The sequence below is a fragment of the Lemur catta genome, chromosome 9 (assembly GCF_020740605.2).
Source record: "Lemur catta isolate mLemCat1 chromosome 9, mLemCat1.pri, whole genome shotgun sequence".
NCBI lineage: Eukaryota > Metazoa > Chordata > Mammalia > Primates > Lemuridae > Lemur > Lemur catta.
In genome coordinates this window covers 58,683,331-58,706,587 of record NC_059136.1, presented here as the reverse complement: position 1 = coordinate 58,706,587, position 23,257 = coordinate 58,683,331, and the positions used below count along the sequence as shown (strand labels likewise).

General features: G+C 33.0%; 1 protein-coding gene across 1 annotated transcript in view; it reads left to right on the top strand.

Moving 5' to 3' along the window:
* The window catches only part of VPS13B (vacuolar protein sorting 13 homolog B), a 752,846-nt gene that overhangs the window by 295,427 nt on the left and 434,162 nt on the right, over positions 1-23,257 (top strand). Inside the window, exons 20-21 of the mRNA XM_045560402.1 lie at positions 16,942-17,051; positions 22,826-22,973. Of these exons, the coding sequence (XP_045416358.1) occupies positions 16,942-17,051; positions 22,826-22,973 (258 nt within the window). The remainder of the gene's footprint in view (positions 1-16,941; positions 17,052-22,825; positions 22,974-23,257) is intronic.

The following is a 23,257-nucleotide window of genomic DNA, read 5'->3' as shown; positions in this document are numbered from 1 at the left end:
TTAACATTTAAACAATTTAGTGGCATTTAGGACATTCAAAATATTATATAGTTATCAACTCTATCTAGTTCCAAAACATTTTCTTCACCACTAAAAGAAATCCCATACCCATCAAGTAATTGCTTCCCATCCTCTCAGCCCCTGACAGCCACCAACCTGTGTTCTCTCTCTATGGATTCACCTATTCTCAATGTTTTATATAAATGAAATCGTACATTATGTGACTTTTTCTTGTCTGGATTCTTTCATTTAGCATAGTGTTATCAAAGTTCATTCCTGTTATAGTATGTATAAGTACTTCGTTCCTTTTTGTGGCCACATAATATTTCACTGATTGCATATACCACAATTTGTTTATCCATTCGCCTTTCATGGATACTTAAGCTGTTCTTACCTTTTGTTTTTTGTGAATTTTGTTTTTTTTGAATAGTGCTACTATAAACATGTGTATACATATAATTGTGTGAGTACCTGTTTTCAGTTCTTTTGAGTATATACCCAGGAATGAAATTTCTGGGTCATATAAGACTATGTTTAACTTTTTGAGGAACCCCCAAACTGTTTTCTACAACAGCTGAACCATTTGTATTCCTAACAGCAATGTACATGGGTTCCTTTTTCCATATCCTTACCAACACTTGTTATTTTATGTTTTGTTTTTTTGTTAATATAGCCATCCTAAGGGGTGTGAAGTATTACCTCATTGAGGTTTTCATTTGCATTTTCATAATGACTCGTTATTTTGAGCAGATTTTCATGTGCTTTTTGGCTGTTTGTATATCTGTTCCTCTTTCCTCCCTCTGTTGAAGGAGATGCTTTGAAGATCTATGGAGTTGTCTTTCTGTATATATCTCTCCTATTTGGTGCTCTTTCCTGTAAACTCTAGCCTTCCCAGTTTCTTATACTCTCAGCTCTGTTTCCTCTGCTTGGGGAGTCCACCAGGCTTCAGGTGGTTTCCTCTCTCTGCACCATGTCCTGGAAGTTCTCTAAGGCAGTAGGCTATACAGTTGTAGGGCTTACCTCTTTTTGTTTTTCATATGTGAGGGTCCACGGTCCTTTGTTGCCTGATTCCCAGGGTCTTGCATAGCTTTGTTTTGTGTGTTATTTTCTAGTATTTTGATTATTTCACATGGGAGAGTAAATATGTTCCTGTTAATCTGTCTTGGCCCAATGTGGAACTCTTTCATTTTTAAAATGGAGAAAATGAAGCCCAGAGTGTGCCAAATTCAGATTAACCTTGCTGAGATTCCTGTGAAGAATTCATCTCATCTTTCCACATACCGTCACCATCTTGGAGGTTAAATATTTGTACTTTGGCCTGCTACTGGTTGGACTTGGCAGACGCTAGGTGGGTGGGTGGGAGGAGGTATAATCAATTGGTCTACTTTGTTAGGGGTTGTGGACATTGATTATTATTCACCTGGGAGTAGGGAGCTTTCTAAATGAAATTTGAATCTCGTATATGGGTACTGGCAAGAACTGAAAAATTCTTAATAATGAAAATCACATGTTTTAAAAGAAATGGACTGAGGAGTACTTAATTTGTTTTAGTGACATTGCATTTTCTCTTTATTTGTAATGGAAATCTCTTCTTTCCAGGAATGTTAACAGACTTTGTGATATGTGGTACAGACTGTTTTTTCTAAAAAAAAAAAAAAAAGTGGGAGGCTGAGGCACGTGGATTGCTTGAACTCAGGAGTTCGAGACCAGCCTGAGCAAGAGCAAGACCCCGTCTCCACTAAAAAATAGAAAAAGAATAGCCGGACAACTAAAAATAGAAACAAAAAATTAGCCAGGCATGATGGCTCATGCCTGTAGTCCCAGCTACTCGGAAGGCTGAACAGTATTTGACTGTTTATCATCCATTTCCTCGCTATCTGATAATAGCTCTAAACCACAAGATTAAAGTGGGATTGATTTCACAGGGTGGTTCTAGGATTGGACATGTGATCTGTGCCTTGGAAATCATATTTTATTCATTTTTTGAAGTGATTGGTTAATGGATGATCATATGAACCATTCCAGCCCAAGGGGATTTAGTTCTAAGACTCTTGTTAATTATTGGGAAAGGGGAAACTACCATGGTTGTTCTAAGTGAGTAGGTTATAATCTTGAGCCTATCTTAGCCATTTGCCACTGTTTATAAGAGTTTACCTGAGAATGATGAAGCCAATTAGAGCAAGGAGAACCCAGTGAAATAAAACCTGAGTAAGAAGACTGTTGTTATGTTTGTAAAATCAAATATTTTTAAAAGCCTGATTTGATCAGTATTTGGTGCTTTGGACCATTCTCTTGAAAATGCTGAAGAAATAGATATGATATGTCTTGATTCTTTTGTATCTTTATTCTAGCCTTCTGACCATTCCTCAGTTTCCTTTTCAATTTCTCTTTTTGTTTGTTCTGCCTGTAACCATCTCATTTCCTCAATGAACATGGTCCTTTGGTTATTTTTTCCCTTGGTCAGTTTTAGCTATACTTGTAAAGTATTATATCATTTTATGTTTCTGTCTATTTTTACTTTACCTTGTGGTTAGAATTTGATTAACATAACCTCTTTCTTCCCTGTAGTTCCATCGCAGTTCTAGCTCCAGGAATCCCACAAAAAAAATGTTAGCTTATATATTTTGGCTGCTTTAAATACCTTTACCTGGTTGTCCCATAAACATCCCTAATCCTCCACTTCCCAAATTACTATCTTCATCTTTCTCTTCAAATTCATTTTTTAGTCCATTTCATAAATAATTGTACCACTGTAGTCTCTCAGTGACTCAAACTGTTCTTTCCTATTTATCTATTTAGTTATAAAATCTGATTTCTACCTCTCAAATAAAAAAATCTAGAAATCTGACTGCCACTCTTTTTCAATCTGACTTTTACTATCTCAGGTTAGAACTTTGTGGTTTTTGTCCTGAATGCTTGCATTATTTTAAAAAGAAGTGAAATTAAATAGTGTTGTTTACCTATTTTGCCCCACAACCCCTAATCCATAGTTCATGCTGTATTCATTTTGTTCTTTCAGAAATGCGCATTTGAGATTTTTTTTCTCCAGCTTGAAAGTCTTCAGTTGTATTTAACACCTCCAGAAAAAAAGGTTAATTGTATAGAATGGGCATTCCTTATGTAGCCATATACTGTACAAATTTTCAGCGCCAGCCTTTTTAAACTACTTATATGTTTCTGAACATACCGTGCTCTTCCTTATCTCCATATTTTTGCAAACTGGTGTCTGTTTCTAGAACATCCTTTCCTGTTTCTTGTACAGTTGTCAGAATCCTTCTCCTTCTTAAGGACTCCACTCAGAAATCACTTGTACTGTGTAGCTTTTCCTCTCATTGTGAGTCTTATATTCCTACCCCTTCCACAGTTCTAAAACTGTACCACTTCCCTTGTTTTATAATTATTAGTTTATTATTCTCCCTCTTTCCCACCTCCCCCATCTCCACAAGATTCCTTGAGAATGCCATTTTGTTTTATTTATATTTGAACCTTGAGTAGCTAGCACGATAATTTGAACATTTTAGGTCTGTAAATGGTAGTTAAAGAATGAAAGAGAAGGAGGGAGGGAAGGAAGAGGATTGTGTTTACCAAATTATATGCATGAGGTAAAATGATGTAGACATAGATTTAAATAGGCAATTAAAATCAATTTATGATACTTGGTTTCAGACACATCCATCTCTCTTGGGCAGGGGGATATAGAATACCTTCATTGATAATCCCAATAAACTGTATGTGATTTTGAGGGAAAGAGTGTGATAATTCCCCAAAGGAAAACTGGAGTGGTTTTACCAGAAGCAAGAAAAGAGTGCCTTGGATTCCTCAGAAAGCAGTTTTACCCCTTGCAATCACATATATTTTGGTGGGATTATGTGGTGCTATTATTAGGGAGCACAGGACCAAGAATAAAGGTATAAACCAAGAAAAGAGAAAGTTATATAGGGATATATCATCTAGTTTGGCTGCTACCACTTCTCAGGACAGTTCGGAGAAGATTTTTTTCCACTGGCTCCCATATTCCATTGTTCAAGTTTCCACTCCTTCAGGCACTAACTTCCCTGCTTTTCCAGCTTGTACATGTATTTGTGGGTACTGCATGAGAGACTACACTGTTCCACATCTCAGAAATCGAGTGGGGAGCACCAAGTCTGGAAACGAGACACATGGTAGGTGGGCACAAGTCTAGGTTGTGTTAGGTTGTCCTGTATGAAGTTGGTAGAAACCCACATAGAAGTGGAATAAGAAACAATTCAGGGTCAACGAAGAATTAGGAGTGTTTGGAACAAGGGAAAAGGAACACCAGAGAATAAAAACCAGTAGCCGTCTACTAAAATGACACAGGAAAAAGCTCATCATAAAAGATTAGAGCAAAAGTGTATGTAGAATGTGATGTTAGTTTTGTTTTTAGAAAACATACTTATTGGGGATACCAGCTTCACATGGCTACAATGTAAAAATATTTGTTGAAATAAGAGTTTTAAGTTCTCAAATAATAGGAGTATCATCTGTAGAAAAATGTTGATTATAAAAGTTTTCTTCTCTCCACTTTTTTGTTGCTTCTAAAATGTCTCCAGTGATTCTACATTACTTAGACAATCAAATAAAATGCTGAAATGAATAGCATACGTGAAATAGTATTACCTTTGAATATTGGAAGTCAGGCCAGGAAACAGATTTATCTGTTATTACTAATAAAAGTATGTCTTATATTGAGTAATATTTGGAGTATTCTTTGATTTGAAGAATATTTTCAAATAGTTACTTCTGGATGAAGTGAAGTTATGCTTTGTAATAGTGTAATAGAATATTAAAGGTAGATGTAATTATGTATTCTTACATTCATTCATCAAATTTAATATTTTCTATTTGCCTAAGACTGTGCTTGGCATTGGATGTAATGTGAATAGTAAAGACGGTTGGTTCCTGATGTCATAAGCTTACATTCCGTCTGAGGAGGTAGTTAGTGAGTAAGCAAAAAAATTACGTAATTATAAATGTTCAGTAATAAAGAAGACACTGTGATGTAAAATAGAATGGTAAAACTAAATTTGATAGGGTGGCAAGAGACAGGTCTCTCTGAGGAGATAACAAAGAAGTGATCTAAACTGAAGGGACAGCAAAGAATTTAAGATGTTCAAGGGTAGGTGGAGTGTAGTCAATAGGGAGAGAGTGCTGAGATTGAAGAGGAGTGAGAGTCAGATTGTGTACAGTTTTGTAGGTTATGGTAAGAAGTTTAGATGTAATTTAAAGGGCATTGGCAAAGTAATGCTTATGCAGAGGAATAAATGTATTTATCACTTAAATGTATAAAATCCTGAGATGTTTACATATATTTTGGTAAGTTTTTATTATAAAAGTAATAATATTCTTAGTAAATAGAATTTGGAAATTCAAAAATATAGAAAGCGAAGAAAAATAACTTCCAAATCAGAGACCACTTAAATCGGCTTTTTACGTATGTCCTTCTAGGTTTGTTTTTTTTTTTTCCTGCTGATACTTATTTTACCTTGTTCTATTAAATTATATTTAAAATCTCTGTCTTAAGAATTTTCTTATTGTCACATAGTCTTCACAGCTATCTTTTAAAGACTATGTACTATTTTGTCACTTGGCTAACACCCCAGTTTGTTTAACCAGTCCTCATTTTTGGACGTTTAGGTTCTTTCAGATGTTTTCTGTTATAAATAACTCTGTGAAATTTTTAATATTAAGCAGTTCCTATATTTTCTTAGCATAGATTTCTGGAAATGGAATTAGTCAAAAGGTATTAACCTGTTATTGCCAAATTCATATCCAAAATTGTTATGTTAATTTAAACTCCTGCCAGCAATGGGTTGCTAGGGATCAGGAAACTTTTTCTTAAGGGCCAGGCAGTAAATATTAGAATTGTGGGCCATATAATATTTGCAACCACTCAGTTCTGCTGTTTTAGTGCAAAAGCAGCCATAGACAATATGTAAGTAAATGGGTGTGGCTGTGTTCCAATAAACTTTATTTACAAAAACAGGTAGCTGGTACATGGTCTGTGGGCCAAACCCTGAGTACACTGTCAATTTTAACACACCCTTGCCAGTATTTGAATTTAACCTTTAAAAATGGTATGTCTAAGCATGTTGAATTAAATAAATTTGACAAACTTTAAAATAGTTTTTATGATGTGTCACTCAAAAGCTCTATTGTTAATTTTAAAATAATGGGTTAGTAAGAAATTAATGTGCTTTTTAGTCTTGATTAGCTTTAACAGCTATAGCAATAATTCATTGATTTTCCTTATATTCTATATTTTGTAAACTTGCTCCAAATTAGCCTTTGATATTCCAGGAGCCGTTAATCCAATTTAAACTCCAGGAACGGTGATGACTTAACTGTTTTAATGGTTGCAGCTAGGAATTCAAATTAATTCTGGAATGCTGTTCAGAAACCAGACTCTTTGAATTTTAAAACCTCCGACTTTGGCAACTCATCCTTACGCCCACGCTAACCTTTGTAACCTTGAGAACTTTCTGTAAGACTTACTGTTGCCTACTCTTCAAATTTAGTTGTATCTTTAGTGTTTTATGGCCATGTTACAAAGGGAAGATATAAAAACTGGAACCATTGTCAGGTAGAATTTAAAAAGCTTGGATATATTTTAGAGTCCTGCTGTTCTGTACAGTGTTCTGTATGGTGTAAATACAGTAGTAATTTAGATTACCATCAAGTGTTCTAGTAAGTATTTATGGAAAATACTAGGTAGCTAAATTAAATATGCAGGGTTTTTTTCCCATCAGCAACCAATTTTATCCTCCCAAAGGCAAGCCAAATTAGGGGGAAAAATCATTTTAGTTTCAGGTTATTTTCTGATCAAGGTAAATATTGGGATTTTTGTTTGTTTGGTTTTGATGCATGCAGGAAAGCAATTTTTGATAATGTTTTTGTTTATGTTTTCAATATATTGATGTTAAGGTTCTTTATTTAAAAAGCAGCCTTAATTTCTGAAAGATTAAAAAAAATAACTTGACTGGAAAAGGATGACTAATGGAATGGAGTGTAGTGTCCTGGACTTAGGAATGCTAGAAATGTATCCTATGATTTATGCCAGTAGATCTTAGATGAAATGAGAGGTAATGATACTAAGTATCAGAAAATACATACTTATCTGGTCTTGGTCAAAAAAGCATTGCTTTTAATTTCAAAGTTAAGATTTAATATTAATCAAAAGTTTTAGTATGCAGGATTTCATAATTAAACCATAATGTATGTCTCTTTATCTCCTAGTCTTTTGAATATTATAATGATTTTGAAAGAGTCATTTCCAACCTCTACTGGTACATGAAATTTTATTTTATTTTTTATTTTTAACTTTTATTGATGTATAATAGAAGTACATAATTTCAAGATATGTGTGATAATTTAGTACATTCATATAATTTGTAATGCTCAACTCTGTGTACTTGGGATATCCATCACCTTAAATATTTTTGTTTTTTAATTCTATAACCACTTGAAACCCTCATGGCTTTTCTTTATCATTCATTTTATTTCATGTAAGCCTAAAGCTTAACCATTGGTATAGCACCCAAACAGGGTAAGTTTCTCTTACCCTGATGATATAATAATGCCACTCACACAAGCCTCCGTACCTCCTTGTTAAGGCCACACACACTCTGCTCTACTTCATGCTGTTAAAGAATTTTTCTCCCACGGGGAAAAAGACACCCAACTGTATACTAATTATGACTTTTTTTTTAATTTAAATATTTGGGTGATACAAGTGGTTTTTTTGTTACATGGATGAATTGCATAATGAAGAAGTCTAGGCTTTAATATACCTGTAGTATATATTGTACCCAATAGGTAATTTTTCATCCTGCACTCCTTTTCCACCCTACCCCTTCCTAGTCTCTGATGTCCATTAGGTCACTTTGTATGACCATGCATAGCCATTGCTTCATTTCCACTTATAAGTGAGAACGTGTGGTATTTGGTTTTTTGTTCTGGGTTTCTTCACTTGGAATAATAAACTCCAATTCCACCCAAGTTGCTTCAAAAGACATTATTTCATTCTTTTTGATGGCTGAGTAGTATTCCATGGTATATGTATACTACATTTTCTTTATTCACTCATCAGTTGGTAGGTACTTATGTTGGTTCCATATGTTTGGGATTGTGAATTGTGCTGTGATAAACATACAGGGACAGGTGTCTTTTTTATAAAATGAAATTTTAAAAGCTATGGACATCATCAAGTGTGAATGACTCTGAAGATTCTTATTCCAGTTCATTTTAAGAATCATTATAATAAATGCTTATTAGGTTTTCTGTTGAATCTATAAAAAAATACACACATATGATCTTCACTTTGTGTGCTTAAAATTTAAGTCAGATGTACATAATTTCATGTAGTCAGCAAGATTAAAATGCTAAATCAGTATGATATAAATTAAGTATTTAGAACTAAGCTTGATCAGAGAATATCAATATTCACTTTAAAACACTGGAATCAAACTAAGATACTGTTCTATCCAACTTGTTATATACCAATTCATATTTTAAGAATCTTATTAACTTAGGAGGTAATACTTTCATAATGTTTACAGTGTCTTTACAGTGCTCACAGTCTTGAATTATTTAAGATATGCCAATACAATTAAGATGTATGTTAGAGTTTTGGGCCTATTAATAAAACAGATGCATAAATATTTGAAATTAATAAAACTATGATAATATTGGACAATAAAAGATTTTGCTGAAGAGTATGAGTTAATTGGTAATAAATTTCACAATGATTATATGTTGATTTATAATCTATATTTTGATTGTATTTTCTTCTAAAACTGGAGTAAGTCTCAAAAATCATTTTTTTTTAGTTATAGAATCCTATATTAATTTATACTGGTTTGGCACAGGATCAGTCAAATGGGGTTACTGAATAATGAAAATCCTGAGAAAAATAATGACAAATTGAAAAATTAATAGTCTTGTAGGAGAACTGATAATTTTTAAAATGGTTTTTACTTGTGGGGAATCAAGTTTCCTTTTGTTTCTTATGTTAACTGAAGTTTTCGTTTAAATTCAGAATTGATAAGGGAAATGCTAATGTTGTTTGTTGGTTTTAGAATGTAAATAATATAGTAATGTATTATTTTAAAATCATAAAGTGATATATTTGTTGTTTTCCCTTGGTGTGTGTACAAGCATGGCTCCTATACTTGCAGATCTTTTTCTGTAGTATATCATTTGTATATTCATTGACATATACTCAGACATATTACTACTTTATGTTTAAATATACCTATATATGAACATATTTTATGCTTAAACATACTTAAATATGTAATACCTGAAATTTCTGTGTAATACAGGTGTGTTTGCATTTTGCTTGTTTCACTTAATATACTATATTCTGCACTTATTTTTGTGTCATTATGTACAGCTTAACCTCATCATTTAATGGCTGAGTGGTGTTCCATTAAATAATCATAAGTTGACTATAGAAATTAATGTTATTTACATATTTGTTTATTGTAAGTAATACTACATATGAACATCTGTGAGCATATGCCTTTGAGAGTATCTACAAATGTTTTTGCAGGATTCCTAGACTAAAATTGCTGGTTCAGTGAGTACATACATTTAAAAAGTACCAGTTTTTCATTTCTTTTAGCACATCATGAGAGTGCTTTATCCTTCATGGCTCTACCAGTGACAGAAGAAAAATGATTTTTCCACCTTGAATTTCTTTGGCTATTACTGATATTGAGCATTAGTGAAGCCTGATTATATTTATTCTGTTATTAATATTTGTCTATTTATATTCTTTGCCCATTTGTCTATTTTGTTATATGTCTTATTTTCTTAGTAATTTTTAGGAGATCTTCATATATCATGAATAATATTATATTTGTCATATATTTTTGAAATATTTTGTTCAAAGTATTGACTTTTGCCTTTAATTTTGTTTAAGGTATCTTTTATCATTTCAAAGCTTGATTCCTTTATATGTATTGTGTCTTTTTTCCTCTGGATGATTTTAAAATTTTTTCTCTCTTTGGTTTGTTGCAGTTTGGTCATGATGTATCTAGATCTGGTTTCTTTTTATTTATTCTTCTTGGGCTTTGCTTTGCTGAGCTTTTTAAATCTCAGTATCATTCATTAGTTTTGGAAAGAATTTTTCACCTCTAATAATGTATTTTTAAAATTCTAATATTTCTACTTAGCTTTTTTTATAGTTTCTATCTCTCTGTAAAATTCCCCTTCAGTTTATGCATGTTATCTACCTTTATCATTACATTCTTTAATGCATTAATTAGAGTTGTTTTAAAGTCCTTGTTTGATAATTCCAAAATCTGGGCCACCTGTGGGGCTAGTGTATTGTTTCCTCTTTTTATAATGAACAATTTATTCTTATTTTATATTTCATAGTGGTTTTTTTATTGAATGCCAAACATTGTGTGCAAAAAGAATAATGGAGCCTGTGGTAAAAAGCAATTGTTAGACACCTGTGGAAAACAGATGACAGGTGGATGGGATCTCCTTGTGTCTAGGGTTCTCAGTGATTTTGAACTATCATGCCAAACCCCAACTGGGTCTTTAAACATTTGTTTAAAGTGCAGTTTTCTTTTTAAAAAATTGTTTTTAAAGTTTTAATTTTTTTGTATATATTCATTGGGTACAAGTACAATTTTACTATATTGATATATTGCATTGTGGTAAGGTCAAGGCCTTCAGTGCATCCATCACTGGATCAACACCAATTGTGCCCACCACACAACCTCCCATTATCCACCCCCATCCCACCCTGCAGCCTCTCTGCAGTTTCCTTTTTATCAGCTTTCTTCTCCTCATGCTACTCTGCCAAGAATGAAAGCTACTATTCGTTCTTTCTCTCCTATGAGAGATCTTTTGACTTTTATGATTTTTGTTCGTTGGGCTTCTTTGGGAACTCTTCTCTTTGATGAGTGTTGAAAAGCTTTGATAGGTTTACATAGCTTGTTCTTGTTGTTAACAATGGAATACAATTATCTTGTGATTTTTCTACATCCTATAAGAAAGGGAAGTAATTGTTAATTAAGTAACATGAGCTACTATGTACACATAACTACAAATCTTATGATTCATTTATACGAAATTTCACAATTCCTTTGGATAAAGTTGCTAGTAGTTGGTGTCTCATCTCTGTTCTGTCATTTCTAGCCTCGGATTGCTCTCTTGTCTTTATTCCTTACCTCTGTTTTTGAAGTATTGATTCTCCCTTTTTAGTTGTTTTTTACTTAATGGTTTAGTGAAAATTATTGAAATTACTTTTAAAAATAAGAGTAGCAAATGATTTTTTAAGAGCTATACAGATCTAAAAGGTTCTTACCTTACTATAGCTGCTTAACAGAACAATAGTTTTAACCATTTAAATTAGACACAAATTAATATGTTTGTATTTTGGGTCTCATTCATTGGTTTAGAATAAAACGTAGAATACTTTTTCCCTTATATAACTTGATATTTTATAAGACACTCTCATTGGCTGATAAGGTTCTGTGGCTGACAAGAAGCGTGTATGTTTAACATACACATGCTAATGCTGCACAACTTTAGTGTCTAACTCTTATTTTAGCTTTAGTTCTTCAGCTTTGAATGTAATTGTGGTGCCCCGATTTAACTAATTGGTGAAACCTGAGTGGAATGTGGATAAGTGAACCATTTTGGCAGTAAGCAGAAAAGTAACCACACTTTTTTTTAATGGTTGTTCTCCCAGGCTAAAATTAAACAGAATAATATATTGCCAAATTTTAGTGATTTATGGTGGATCTGTTTTGTGTCAACTCGGTATCAAACTACCCACACACTTGTATGTCAGAACTTATGTGTTATTTTTAAAGGCTATGTCTTGTAAATTGAGTATAGGATGAAAATGTCTCTTTAAGTTTAAAAGAACATTATCTCTAAATCATATTTCTACTAAATTGATGTCAAATTAATGGGTTATTCTCTTGTCATCTAGTTAACATTCATAAAGTTCAAGGCTGGCTGCAAGTTACGAAGTCGTTTTGGTATAATATAATTATATAACATATAGTTATTGAAGTATTTTTTAAAATTCTTAATTATAATAAAATAAATAAGACCTTCAAGTTTAATTGTCCATTTGAAAATGTTTTTCTCTCTCTAAAAATCCCAATTAAAAAAGTGTGTCAGGCTGGGCACAGTGGCTCACACCTGTAATCCCAGCATTTTGGGAGGCTGAGACGGCAGCATCGCTTGAGGCCAGGAGTTTAAGACCAGCCTGAGCAAGAGCAAGACCCTCTCTCTACAAAAAATAGAAAACTTAGCCAGGCGTGGTGGTGGGTGCACGTAGTCCCATCTACTCGGGAGGCTGAGGCAGGAGGAATGCTGGAACCAAAGGAGTTAGAGGTTACAGTGAGCTATGATGATGCTACTGCACTCTAGCCCAGGTGATACAGCGAGACACTGTCTCAAAAAAAAAAAAAAATGTGTGTGTCAATTACTTATTAAGAAAATTCATTGAACACATTTAGTTTTGACACACCGAAAAAGACTTTTACAATAATTTACACAGCATGGAAGATGTCTTTAATTTCTTAATTTATTTTTATCTTTTCCAGTTTGCATACTTTTAAATTTATAAACTATTTGTTTATGTAGGGGTTTTTGGTATTTTTTATCATAATTAAAAAACTTATAGTTTGTATGTGGCCTGTACTTAGATACATAATATAAAAGAGAACAAAACTTATCCTGATTTATTTATTTAAAAAAATCAATTTAATATCTTTTTTCCTCCTTTATTATCTTTTAAATATAACATTAGGTAGACACAAAATATAACATTAGGTACACACAAAAGAATGTGTAACATATATGTAAGTATTGAAGTAAAATCACATAATGAATACCATTGACTATTTACTGGGAAGTTGGTCATCAGCTTATTTTGCCTTTTAAAGTTATTTCATCAGGTGATTTGTCTTTTCATTTTGTATACTTCTCTCACCCTCTCATTTTCTTCAGTGTTTTACAACTTCCCTTTTTTTTATCTTTTTAGTGTATGTTTATTTTAATTCTCCAGTTGGAGGTTCACTGAACCTCTGAGATTTTAGGTTTGTTATCTTTCAACACTTCTGTAAAATTTTTAGCCATTATCTTTTTAATGATATTGCCTCTTCCCCATTCTCTAGTATCTCCCTTTGGAATTCAGTAAGATATATGTTAGGTCTTCTTTCTTGGACCTCCGTATCTCTTAACTTCATTTTAGTAGTTTTCATTCAGTTTTTAATCCAGGGTAGCATTTTAAATTATCTTCTTATATATCTGCCATTTCTCTAATTCTCTCTTCAATTGCATCTTATCTTCTCTTTAACCTGTATAATGAATTTTTTACTTCAACAATTTGTCATTTCTGTAATTTTTATTTTTCTTTAAAATCTGTCTGCTCTTTGCTAATACCTTCTCATTGTTGATTCATCTTCATGTTTCCATGTTTTTTAAACATTTTATACATAGCTGTTTTACATCCTGTATTCTAATACCTCCAGTGCTTGAGGATCTAAATTAATTAGTTGTTTGTTAATACTTCTGACTCTCACTCACAGTGGCTTGTTTTCTGAAGCAGTTGCTGATTTTTTGTGTGTGGGAAACATCAACTGATCATAATTTGTGGCTGTTACATGATAATGAATTGGAGACTTTTTCAAGGAGAAAATTTTATTCTGCTTTTTGCTAGTGTCTAGAAGATTCATCCTCACAAGAAAATCTAAGACTCGTCTACTTGTCTTTTCTGCTGTCTCAAGTTTCAGAATTGCAGTTACATTTTCCTTCAGGGCAATAGAACTCCTTTATTAATATTCGCTTTTCTAGTGGTAACTAGTTTCAAATCTTTAACTATTTTGGTATTTCCTTCCATATTTTTAAATAACATAGCTTTTCTTGGTATTTCTTGATTGTTAATTTTAGAGCATTATTTATTGAGTTTTTACTGTGGAAAATGATGATTGTCCATCTTTCACCCTCTCTAGCCTTCATCACATATTCTTCTATGCCCATATTTCCTATATCATAAATTTGATTGATTCATTTATTTTTTCACAATTTACATTATATTACATTCATGGCAAAGTCATGTTATATTCTATGATTAGGTATCCTTTCCTTTATAACATTTGTTTTCCCTGTATTTCGTAGTTGTGTTTTGTTACTAAGTTTTCCATGTACCTGTCCCCAATTCACTGTTGTAATCCTGGAGATTCCCATCACTTTTCTCCTGTGTTGGATCCTTTGTCTTCTAGGTCCAAATGTCTTCTTTCATAATGTAGGTTTTGTTCTGCCACCCAGGCTGGAGTGCAGTGGCGTGATCATAGCTCACTGCAGCCTCAAACTCGTGGGTTCAAATGATCCTCCTGCCTTAGTCTACTGAGTAGATAGGACTACAGGCACGCACCAGCATGTCTGGCTGATTTTTAAATTTTTTTTTAGAGTCAGTATCTCATTATATTGCCCAGGCTGGTCTCGAACTTCTGACCTCAAGCCATCCTCTTACCTCAGCTTTCCAAAGTGCTGGGATCATAGGCGTGAGCCACTGTGCCTGGCCAAGAATACATATTACGTGTGATATTTATGTGATACCAGTTATAAAACATTTATATTACAGTGGGCTTATTTGACAGAAAGTAATTCAAATCTAACTGTAATTTGAGTTCTGTATATTTTTAGAAAGATCTTTTAACCCTTAAGATTAGAATTATATATTCTTGAATTTTATTAAATCTTTTAAATTTTCTAAATCTTGTTCAATTCATTGCTTTAAAATCAAAAGGTCTTAATAAACAGTTTTCATATTTGGAGGCAAATTCTCTTTCCTAGATAACAACATTTTGGAGAGATAAGTTGTTTTAAAATAAGAATACAGTATAAATTAAATCTTGCTGCATATGCTGTAATATTTTATTTTTGTTAGTTTGTGGAAATGGTAGTCTCTAATAGAGGTACTAAATTGTTTGAAAATTGGATATCATTTTGGGAAAGTCCTATTTATTTTTCTTAATGTAATGTAGCATTTTTATGTCTTTATTCTGTATACAGGTGATACTTGAGAAATAGAAAAATTAATGTCTTTATGAGAAATTTGCAATCTATGAAAGTAAAAAATATATCAAGTATATTAAATTGGATTTCCGTTTGACTTCAATTAAAAATCTCACTTTGCAGTCATACTGTATTTAGTTTCTCCCTACCTTTCTTTCTGACATGTCATGTACTTGAGTGCATGCTGCCTAGAGAACTATACTTATTCTGGGCCTGTGGGAGAAGTGTCACTATAAAGTGGAACAGGAGTACACATGGCAGATTTTGCTTATTTGAAAATTCTGTGCAAAGCTTTGAAAAAAGGAGTAATCTCTTATCCTCTTGCTTCCTCTCTTCCATCCTTTTATCTCCATCTCTGTGTGGATCACTTTTCATAGGACTTGGTAATGATACTAATTATCTGAGTTTAAATAATCTGTAACATAATAGAACAAATGAGAACCCATTTATTTGGGTTAACCCTAACCGGAGAACCCATTTATCATTTATTTTGACATTTTCTCAGCCCCTACCATGTGGCAGGTACTTTTCTAGATGTTGGGGGTACGTACAGTTTATAACAAAACTGCCAAATACTCTTTCTCTTATGTTCCATACATTCTGGTGGAACTATACGGATACATATAACCTGCACATAAATTAAGAATGGGATATTCTGCTTTAGGTTAAGTTCCATGTGAGCTACTTTTTTCAGAGAAGGATAAAAACATATTAGCTAGTAGGATGTAATTGCAACTTCTTACACTTCAGCATTGTGTTTTATGTCATAGTGTTAGCCTGCATTTCATCTAGGCAGCTCTCTGTCTCTCTCTCTGTCTCTCTCTGTCTCTCTCTCTCTCTCTCTCTCTCTTTCACTCGCTCTCTCTCTCTCTGCTTTTGAACGTTAAAAGTTGTAATTTACAATGATTTGTTGAATAGTTATAATAATGCTTCCTTTCAAATCATGAATTAGTTTTATAATATAAATAAGAAGGGGAGGTAATATTCTATTCTCATGGCCAATATAGAAATCGCTCTTTGCCTACAAATTTAGACTAATTATTTTTAAAAGATAAATACACTTGTAATGAGATATGACTCACTTTCCGTAAAATTCTTTTAAATTGTATAATTTAGTGGTTTTTAGTCTCTTCACAAGGTTGGGCAGCCATCACCATTTTCTAATTCCAGAACATTTTCATCACTCTCAAAAGAAACCATGTATCTATTTGCAGTTTTCTCTACTCACCCTGCCCTGCCAAGGCCCTTGAAACCACTGATCTACTTTTTGTCTCTATGCTTTTGACTGTTCTGGCCATTTCACATAAGTGCAGTTATGTAATACGTGATTTTTCATGACTGGCTTATTTTACTTATTGAGTGAACATTATAATGTTTTCAGGGTTCATCCATGTTGTAGCATGTATCAGCACTTTATTCCTTTTCATGGATGGATAATTTTCCATTGTATGGATATACCACATTTGTTTGTTCTTCCATCAATTCATGGACATTTGCGTTCTTTTTACTTTTGGGCTGCTATGAATTACTCTGATATGAAAACTTGAGTATAAGGATTTTTTTGTGAGCATATGCTTTCTATTCTCTTGACTTTTTACCTAGGAATGGAATTACTAGGTCACATTGTAACTATATGTTTTATTTTTTGAGGAAATGTCATACAGTTTTCTAAAGTGATTGCACCATTTTACATTCCTGTACATTTTACATTCCAAACAGCAATGTTTGAGGGTTTGAATTCCTTCACATCCTTTCCAACACTTGTTACTATTTGTTTTTTTTATTATAGCTATCCCACTAAGTATAAAGTGATATGAAGCTTATTATTTTTATGAGGAATTATAACACTTTAAAAATCTTATGTTTTAGGTGGTGTATTTCTTTGCAGTGTACAAGGACTAGCAGTTAATATTGACCCAATCTTATATACATGGCTCATCTATCAGCCTCAGAAACGAACAAGCAGGCATATGCAACAGGTAAGAGGTTTTTATAAATTTTTATCTTAATGAATAAGTCTTTATCTCAGTTATTTAATAGGATTATATATGTCTTTTTATTGAATCTCTTTTAAAAATGAATGTACCAGAATTCCTCTGTTCCCCATTCCACCTCTTTGAAACAATTCTACTTCTTAATTTCTGTGCAAGAAATTGCATCTTACCTTAGAGTTTCTTTGAATACTAATGAGGCTTTCTGTACAATGGTTTGTGAAGAAGATAGATAACAGACTAATTTAAGTAGTTCTATTTTACTAGCCTATGTTCCCGCATAGTGCCTAGATGTCTATTCTCACAGTGACTGATACATAAGAATTACTCAGTAAATATTAGCCTTTTGTTTTTATCTCTACTTTCTTCTTTATCTTTAGATTTATTCAACAAACATGCATTGAATGCCTAATCCTGGGATTGGGATGGTTGGTGCAAAAAGGTTGGGATATATGTTTGTTTAAAAGGGTGTAAGTTCCAAAGTGGGTAATTATGGTTTCTAGAATACATAAATGTAATTTCTATATGTCAGGATATTTAAATGTAATTCTGACAGTTGGTTTTATTATTCTCATTTTAAAGACAAAGAAACTGATGATTATTGAGATTTGCTTACCTGTAGTCACATAGCTAGTAAATGGCAACACTAAGAGTTTTTGAGGCCAAATTTGTGCTATATTGAATTTTATTTTCCCATTGACTTAATTGTAATTTTGCAATATTCTATGTGGAATAGCTTTGTATCTTTTTTCTGAAGTAACTTAAAGCAAGTTAATAGAGGAAAATACACAATTTTATCATTACATAAGAATAAAAAAATTTAAAGTACAATCTAAGGAGCATCTTTTAAAGGTTTTTCTTCACTTTGTCCAATTTCATTTGAAACTTTTGCTATCCCTGCCTCTGTTCCATTTTTACTTTTAAAAAGTAGTTATAGAATATAAGGCAGTATGACCCAGGGCCACAGAAATAAAAATCATAGGTAAGTCTATTCCTCTAAGAGTGTTTAGTGTATTTGAGAATACTAAGTAATGTGGTTGTTAGTAATTGCTGTGTTCATATATGTTCAGGATTATGTGAAAACAAAAAAGAGGAATAGTTCTCACAAACAGGAGTGGGTATGAAAAAGAGGAATTAACAATTAAACTGGACATCACAGGTGTAAACCAGACAGGGAAGGTTGTTCTAGACCCAACTGTTTGAGCAAAGGCAAAGAAGATGCAAAAACATGATGGTTCCACAATAGGGTCAAATATTCTTATAGAGAATGACAGAAATTGGAAACCAATTACTATAAAATTTTATTTCTAATGCTAGGTATTTGAAACTTTATTTTGAAGGATAAAGAAGTATAGGAACCTAATGTCAACAGATTTGGATTTTAGAATGTTTATTCTAGCAGAAGATAGGATGTGTGATACAAAAGTAAGACTAATGGCAGGAACCAGCTGAGAAAAATTTTCATTGTAAATTCTTAATTGGAGATTTTTTAAGTAATACAATTATTTCCAATATATATTAGATGTCCCTGAAGGTCAAATAAGAGTGTTCTACCAGCTTAAGTAAATTGAGCATTCATTTAATTGATATCAAGTACATTCAAGGATTTTAATTTTATCCTTTATTTTATTATAACTATTTTAAAATTGAATATATAGTCATGTGTTCCTTAATAGTGGGAATACGTTATGAGGAATGTGTCAGGTGATTTTGTCATTGTGCAAACATCATAGAGTGTACTTACACAAACCTAGATGGTATAGCCCACTATACACCTGTGCTATGTGGTATGGCCTATTCCTCCTACGTTGCAAACCTGTACAGCATGTTACTGACTGAATACTGTAGGCAGCTGTAACACAATGGTAAGTATTTGTGTATCTGAACATATCCAAACAGAAAAAGTACAGTAAAAGTATGGTATTATAATCTTATGGGCCCCCATTGTAATATGTGGTCCATTGTTAATTAAAACATTGTTATATAGCAAATGACTTATAAATGTTTTTCTAAGTTCAAAAATAATAGCTTTATTTAAAAAGTAAACAAATATCCATAATTCCACCCAGAGTTACAAATAATATTAGAGTAAATATCTTCATAGGCAAACCTTTGCAATTATCTTTATAAACTTAGAATATATCTTTAAAAGTGTAATTATTGCCTCTAGGCATATATTTGGCATTTCTGAGACATATTTTTTAAGGTTTTTGTTATATTGCCAAATTGCTTCCAGAATTGGTACATAGGTTACATTTTCAACAGCAATCTATAACATTAGATTTTGGTGAAAATGTGGAGAATGATGACTACTGTCGTGAGTGAAAATTGATAAAGTTGGCAATATCTAATAGAATTGAAAATGAACAGGTCTTATAACCTCAAAATTCTACTTCTTGATTCAGGTATGCTCTTACATGACATTTGTATTCATATAAGCCTAAGGAATCCTGTAGCAGCCAGTTATTCATTAGTATAGTGTAAAATTGAAGATAATCTAAGTGCCATCTGTAAGCAAGTGGATATAGTATGGAATATTCAAATGGTATAATACTTATTAAAAATTATATGGTAGACCTTAGTATGGATGAATCAAAATTAAATTTAATGCAAAATGAAATTTCCCAAGGATATATGCAGCATGAGAGCATTTATATATATTTTTTTCTAAAACCACCCTTAGTGTGTAGGTATGTAAGTTAATTTAAGTGTAAAAATTAAGTTGAAAGACTTGTACTAATACAATATTGTAATAATGGCTGATGCTGGGAGGAAGGGGCAGTAGGTTGACGGTCAAAGGGGATTTTTAGCTTTGTAATATTTCATTTATTTATTTTTTAAAAAACAAATATGATTAAATGTTAATAGCTATTAATTATTTAGTTATAATGCAAATATGTTTTGGGGGGTTCTTTTGAGACAGAGTCTCACTCTGTCACCCAGGCTAGAGTGCAGTGGCGTGATCATAGCTCACTGCAACCTCCAACTCCAGGGCTGAAGTGATCCTCCTGCCTCACCCTCCCAAGTAGCTGGGACTATGGATGTGCACCACCATGCCCAGCTGATTTTTGTATGTTTTTAGAGACTGGGTCTCGCTCTTGCTCAGGCTAGTCTCGAACTTCTGACCTCAAGCCATCTTTCCACCTCTGCCTCCCAAAGTGCTAGGATTACAGGCATGAGCCTCCACGCCTGGCCTGTGAATATATTTTATTCTTTATTAATCTCCTTGTATTTTTATCTTATTAACTTAATAATAAATGAAAGAGGGACACTTTTTACAGGATGTAGATATGAAAGACTTTAGGTGTTTTGGGATCCTGGAACATTATTGGGTTAAGAATAGGATAGATCTGGGGCTAGAGTACAACTGAAATTTGGGGGAATCTCCAGTACTAGAAAGAAAAAAAATGTAAGCAGAGCAATAAGAGATTGTTAAAAATAAATACTGCTTATTTTGATATTTTTGACCTGGATAGCTATATTTTCAGAACAGTGGAAGAAATCACTGACCTTACTCCCTATCCAGTCTCTTGCTTGACATGCAGCACCTATATTAATAATCATTCAATAAATATTATTGAGGGTCTGTTGGGTACCATTTTGGTATTTAGGTATTTTGAGTACAGCTGTGTACAAGACATACAAGAGTCTTACTCTTGTGTTAGCAATGGTTTTTGATTGGCCTTTTGACATATTTTTGCCTATGTGAAAATACACCCAGATTTCAGCCACCCAAAGAGAGATTTTTTTGTTGTTGTTGAGTATTGCCAGTACCATGGCTTTTATTAATCTCACCCTTCAGGTATTATGCTTGGATCAATATCCATACTGTGCAGCACATAAATTTTCTCTATTATATAGTTGACCCTTGAACAATGTGGCAGTTAGGGGAACCAATTCCCCACATAGTCACAAAAAATCATGTATAACTTTTGACTGTCCGAAAACTTAACTACTAATAGCCTACTATTTACCAGAAGCCTTACTGATAACATGAACAGTTGATTAACACATATATTGCATGTTATATGTATTATATATTGTGTTCTTATGGTAAAGTAAGCTAGAGAAAAGGAAATGTTATTAAGAAAATCATAAGGAAAAGAAAATGTATTACTATTCATTAAGTGACAGTGGATCGTCATAAAGGTCTTCATGCTTCATGCTCGTCTTCACATTGAGTAGGCTAAGGAGGAGAAAGAAGAGGGGTTTATCTTACTGTCTCAGAGGTGGCAGAGGGGAAAGAAAACCCGTGTGTAAGTGGACTCATGCAGTTCAAGCGTGTGTTGCTCAAGGGCCAACTGTGTATTAATTTTAATCCTGAACTGGAGTGTAATTTCTTAGAGTACTTGACTGTATTCCAGGTATATAAACAGTGAACAGAAATTCAAGGGATTATGGAGTCACAAAATATTAGGACATAAAGAAGTTTTCCAATAAATAGATCTATTCCCCTTATTTTATAGATGAGGAAATTTAAATGAATCAAAACTTACAATATGCTGAGAATTGATCATCTAGATCTTGAAAATTATTTTCTATTTAGATTTATATACATTCTGTGAGTTTGACTAAATATGCAACATGAAAGTAGGCACTCTATCATGTGATGTTTCTCACAATATATTTAATATTTTCTCATTTTCAGATTTCTTGTCCTTTTACTCATCCTGACTAGCTACTTGTTAAATAATATGCCTTTTTCCCTATGTTTCAGAGCTTGATTGATTATATTATATAGTTATAAAATATACATGTGTTTTCACTGCAATACTTATAAATATAAATAATATTAAGTAATATAAGTTGGCTAAGGCTTAAAGTTGGAGCTGTAAAACTTTGCTTATTGTAGTGTTGAGGATAACATTAGACTATACTGCAGCCTGACCAGCCCCACCAGATTCACCATCTGATACAGATGTATTGCAGTTATCATCTGTTGTTTCCCAAGCTACAATTTCCTTCTTAAATTGTGGCTAAAACCCAGCATTTGATGATTGTTTTCCACCCAGTTCAACATTGATCTTTGATCCTATAGCAAACTTAAAAATAACTTTTTTTGCCAAAAATATGACAAAATTGTATTGGGCATCATCAACAGTAACATCAGACTTTATTTCAATGAGTAAAGATGAAACAGCTGCTTTATTGTCCAGCTCAGCACTCATACATTCAATATAGGATCATAATATATTCCAGCTTTCTCTAACTAGAGGTATTTTTCTGTGCTGTCTAAATATGCTGTGGATATCACTTTGTCAGGCAAGATAGAGATTTTCAGCATTTTTCAAAAAATTGGACTGTCCGTATTTACATGTAAATAATCAGTGTATAGAAGTGTGTTTCTAAAAATATTTTATATGGATAACTTTACAATGATAAGTTTCTATTTTCTTGGAATCATAATTTTCACAGTGAATTTTAGTTTTGACATGCCCTTTCCATATTATCTTTGTACCTCTTACTAAAATTTATGTTTACTGAGTACTTTCAGGCTTTCTTGATTTTCACATAGAATTTTAATTTAAAATTCAAATTGGTAAGCATCCATGTGTGTGTTTGTGTATATGTGTGAGTGAGAGAGAAAGACAGAGATGGGGGGAGATGGAGAGATAAGGGGGGGAGGGAGGGAGAGATGGACTGATTTAAAATAATAAAGTCTCAACCCCAACTTGTGAGGACTGTCCTCAATTGATACCATGTTTAAACTTCAGTGTTTAAAAAATGTGACTAATTCAGTTTTTCATTTTGGCTCTTTCTAGCAGTCTGTGGTAGCTGTTCCATTTGTTATGCCAATTAGTAGAAGAAAAGAGGATGAGGTGTCTGTTGGAAGTGCACCATTTGCAAAGCAGCAATCCTATCAGGCCTCTGAGTATGCCAGTAGCCCGATAAAAACAAAAACGATAACAGGTATGTGTTAATAACTGTAAAGGGACCGTGACTTTACCTCCAAGCTAACAAGTTAGCAAGCCACAATTTCATGGATGCCAGCTGAAGACATGAGACTCTTGGTACCAGAGGCAGAGGACTTTGTTACCCACAGCATTAGCAGTAGTCAGAGTATGAGCATTTTCTAGTGTTAGCACAGGGTGGCCAGGTTGACCCTTATCTCTAGTGGATTAGATGATAGGAGAGGTGCCCTGAGTTAAGGGAACCTAAACTTTTTATACTGGATAGAAATCATTCCTGCCCTT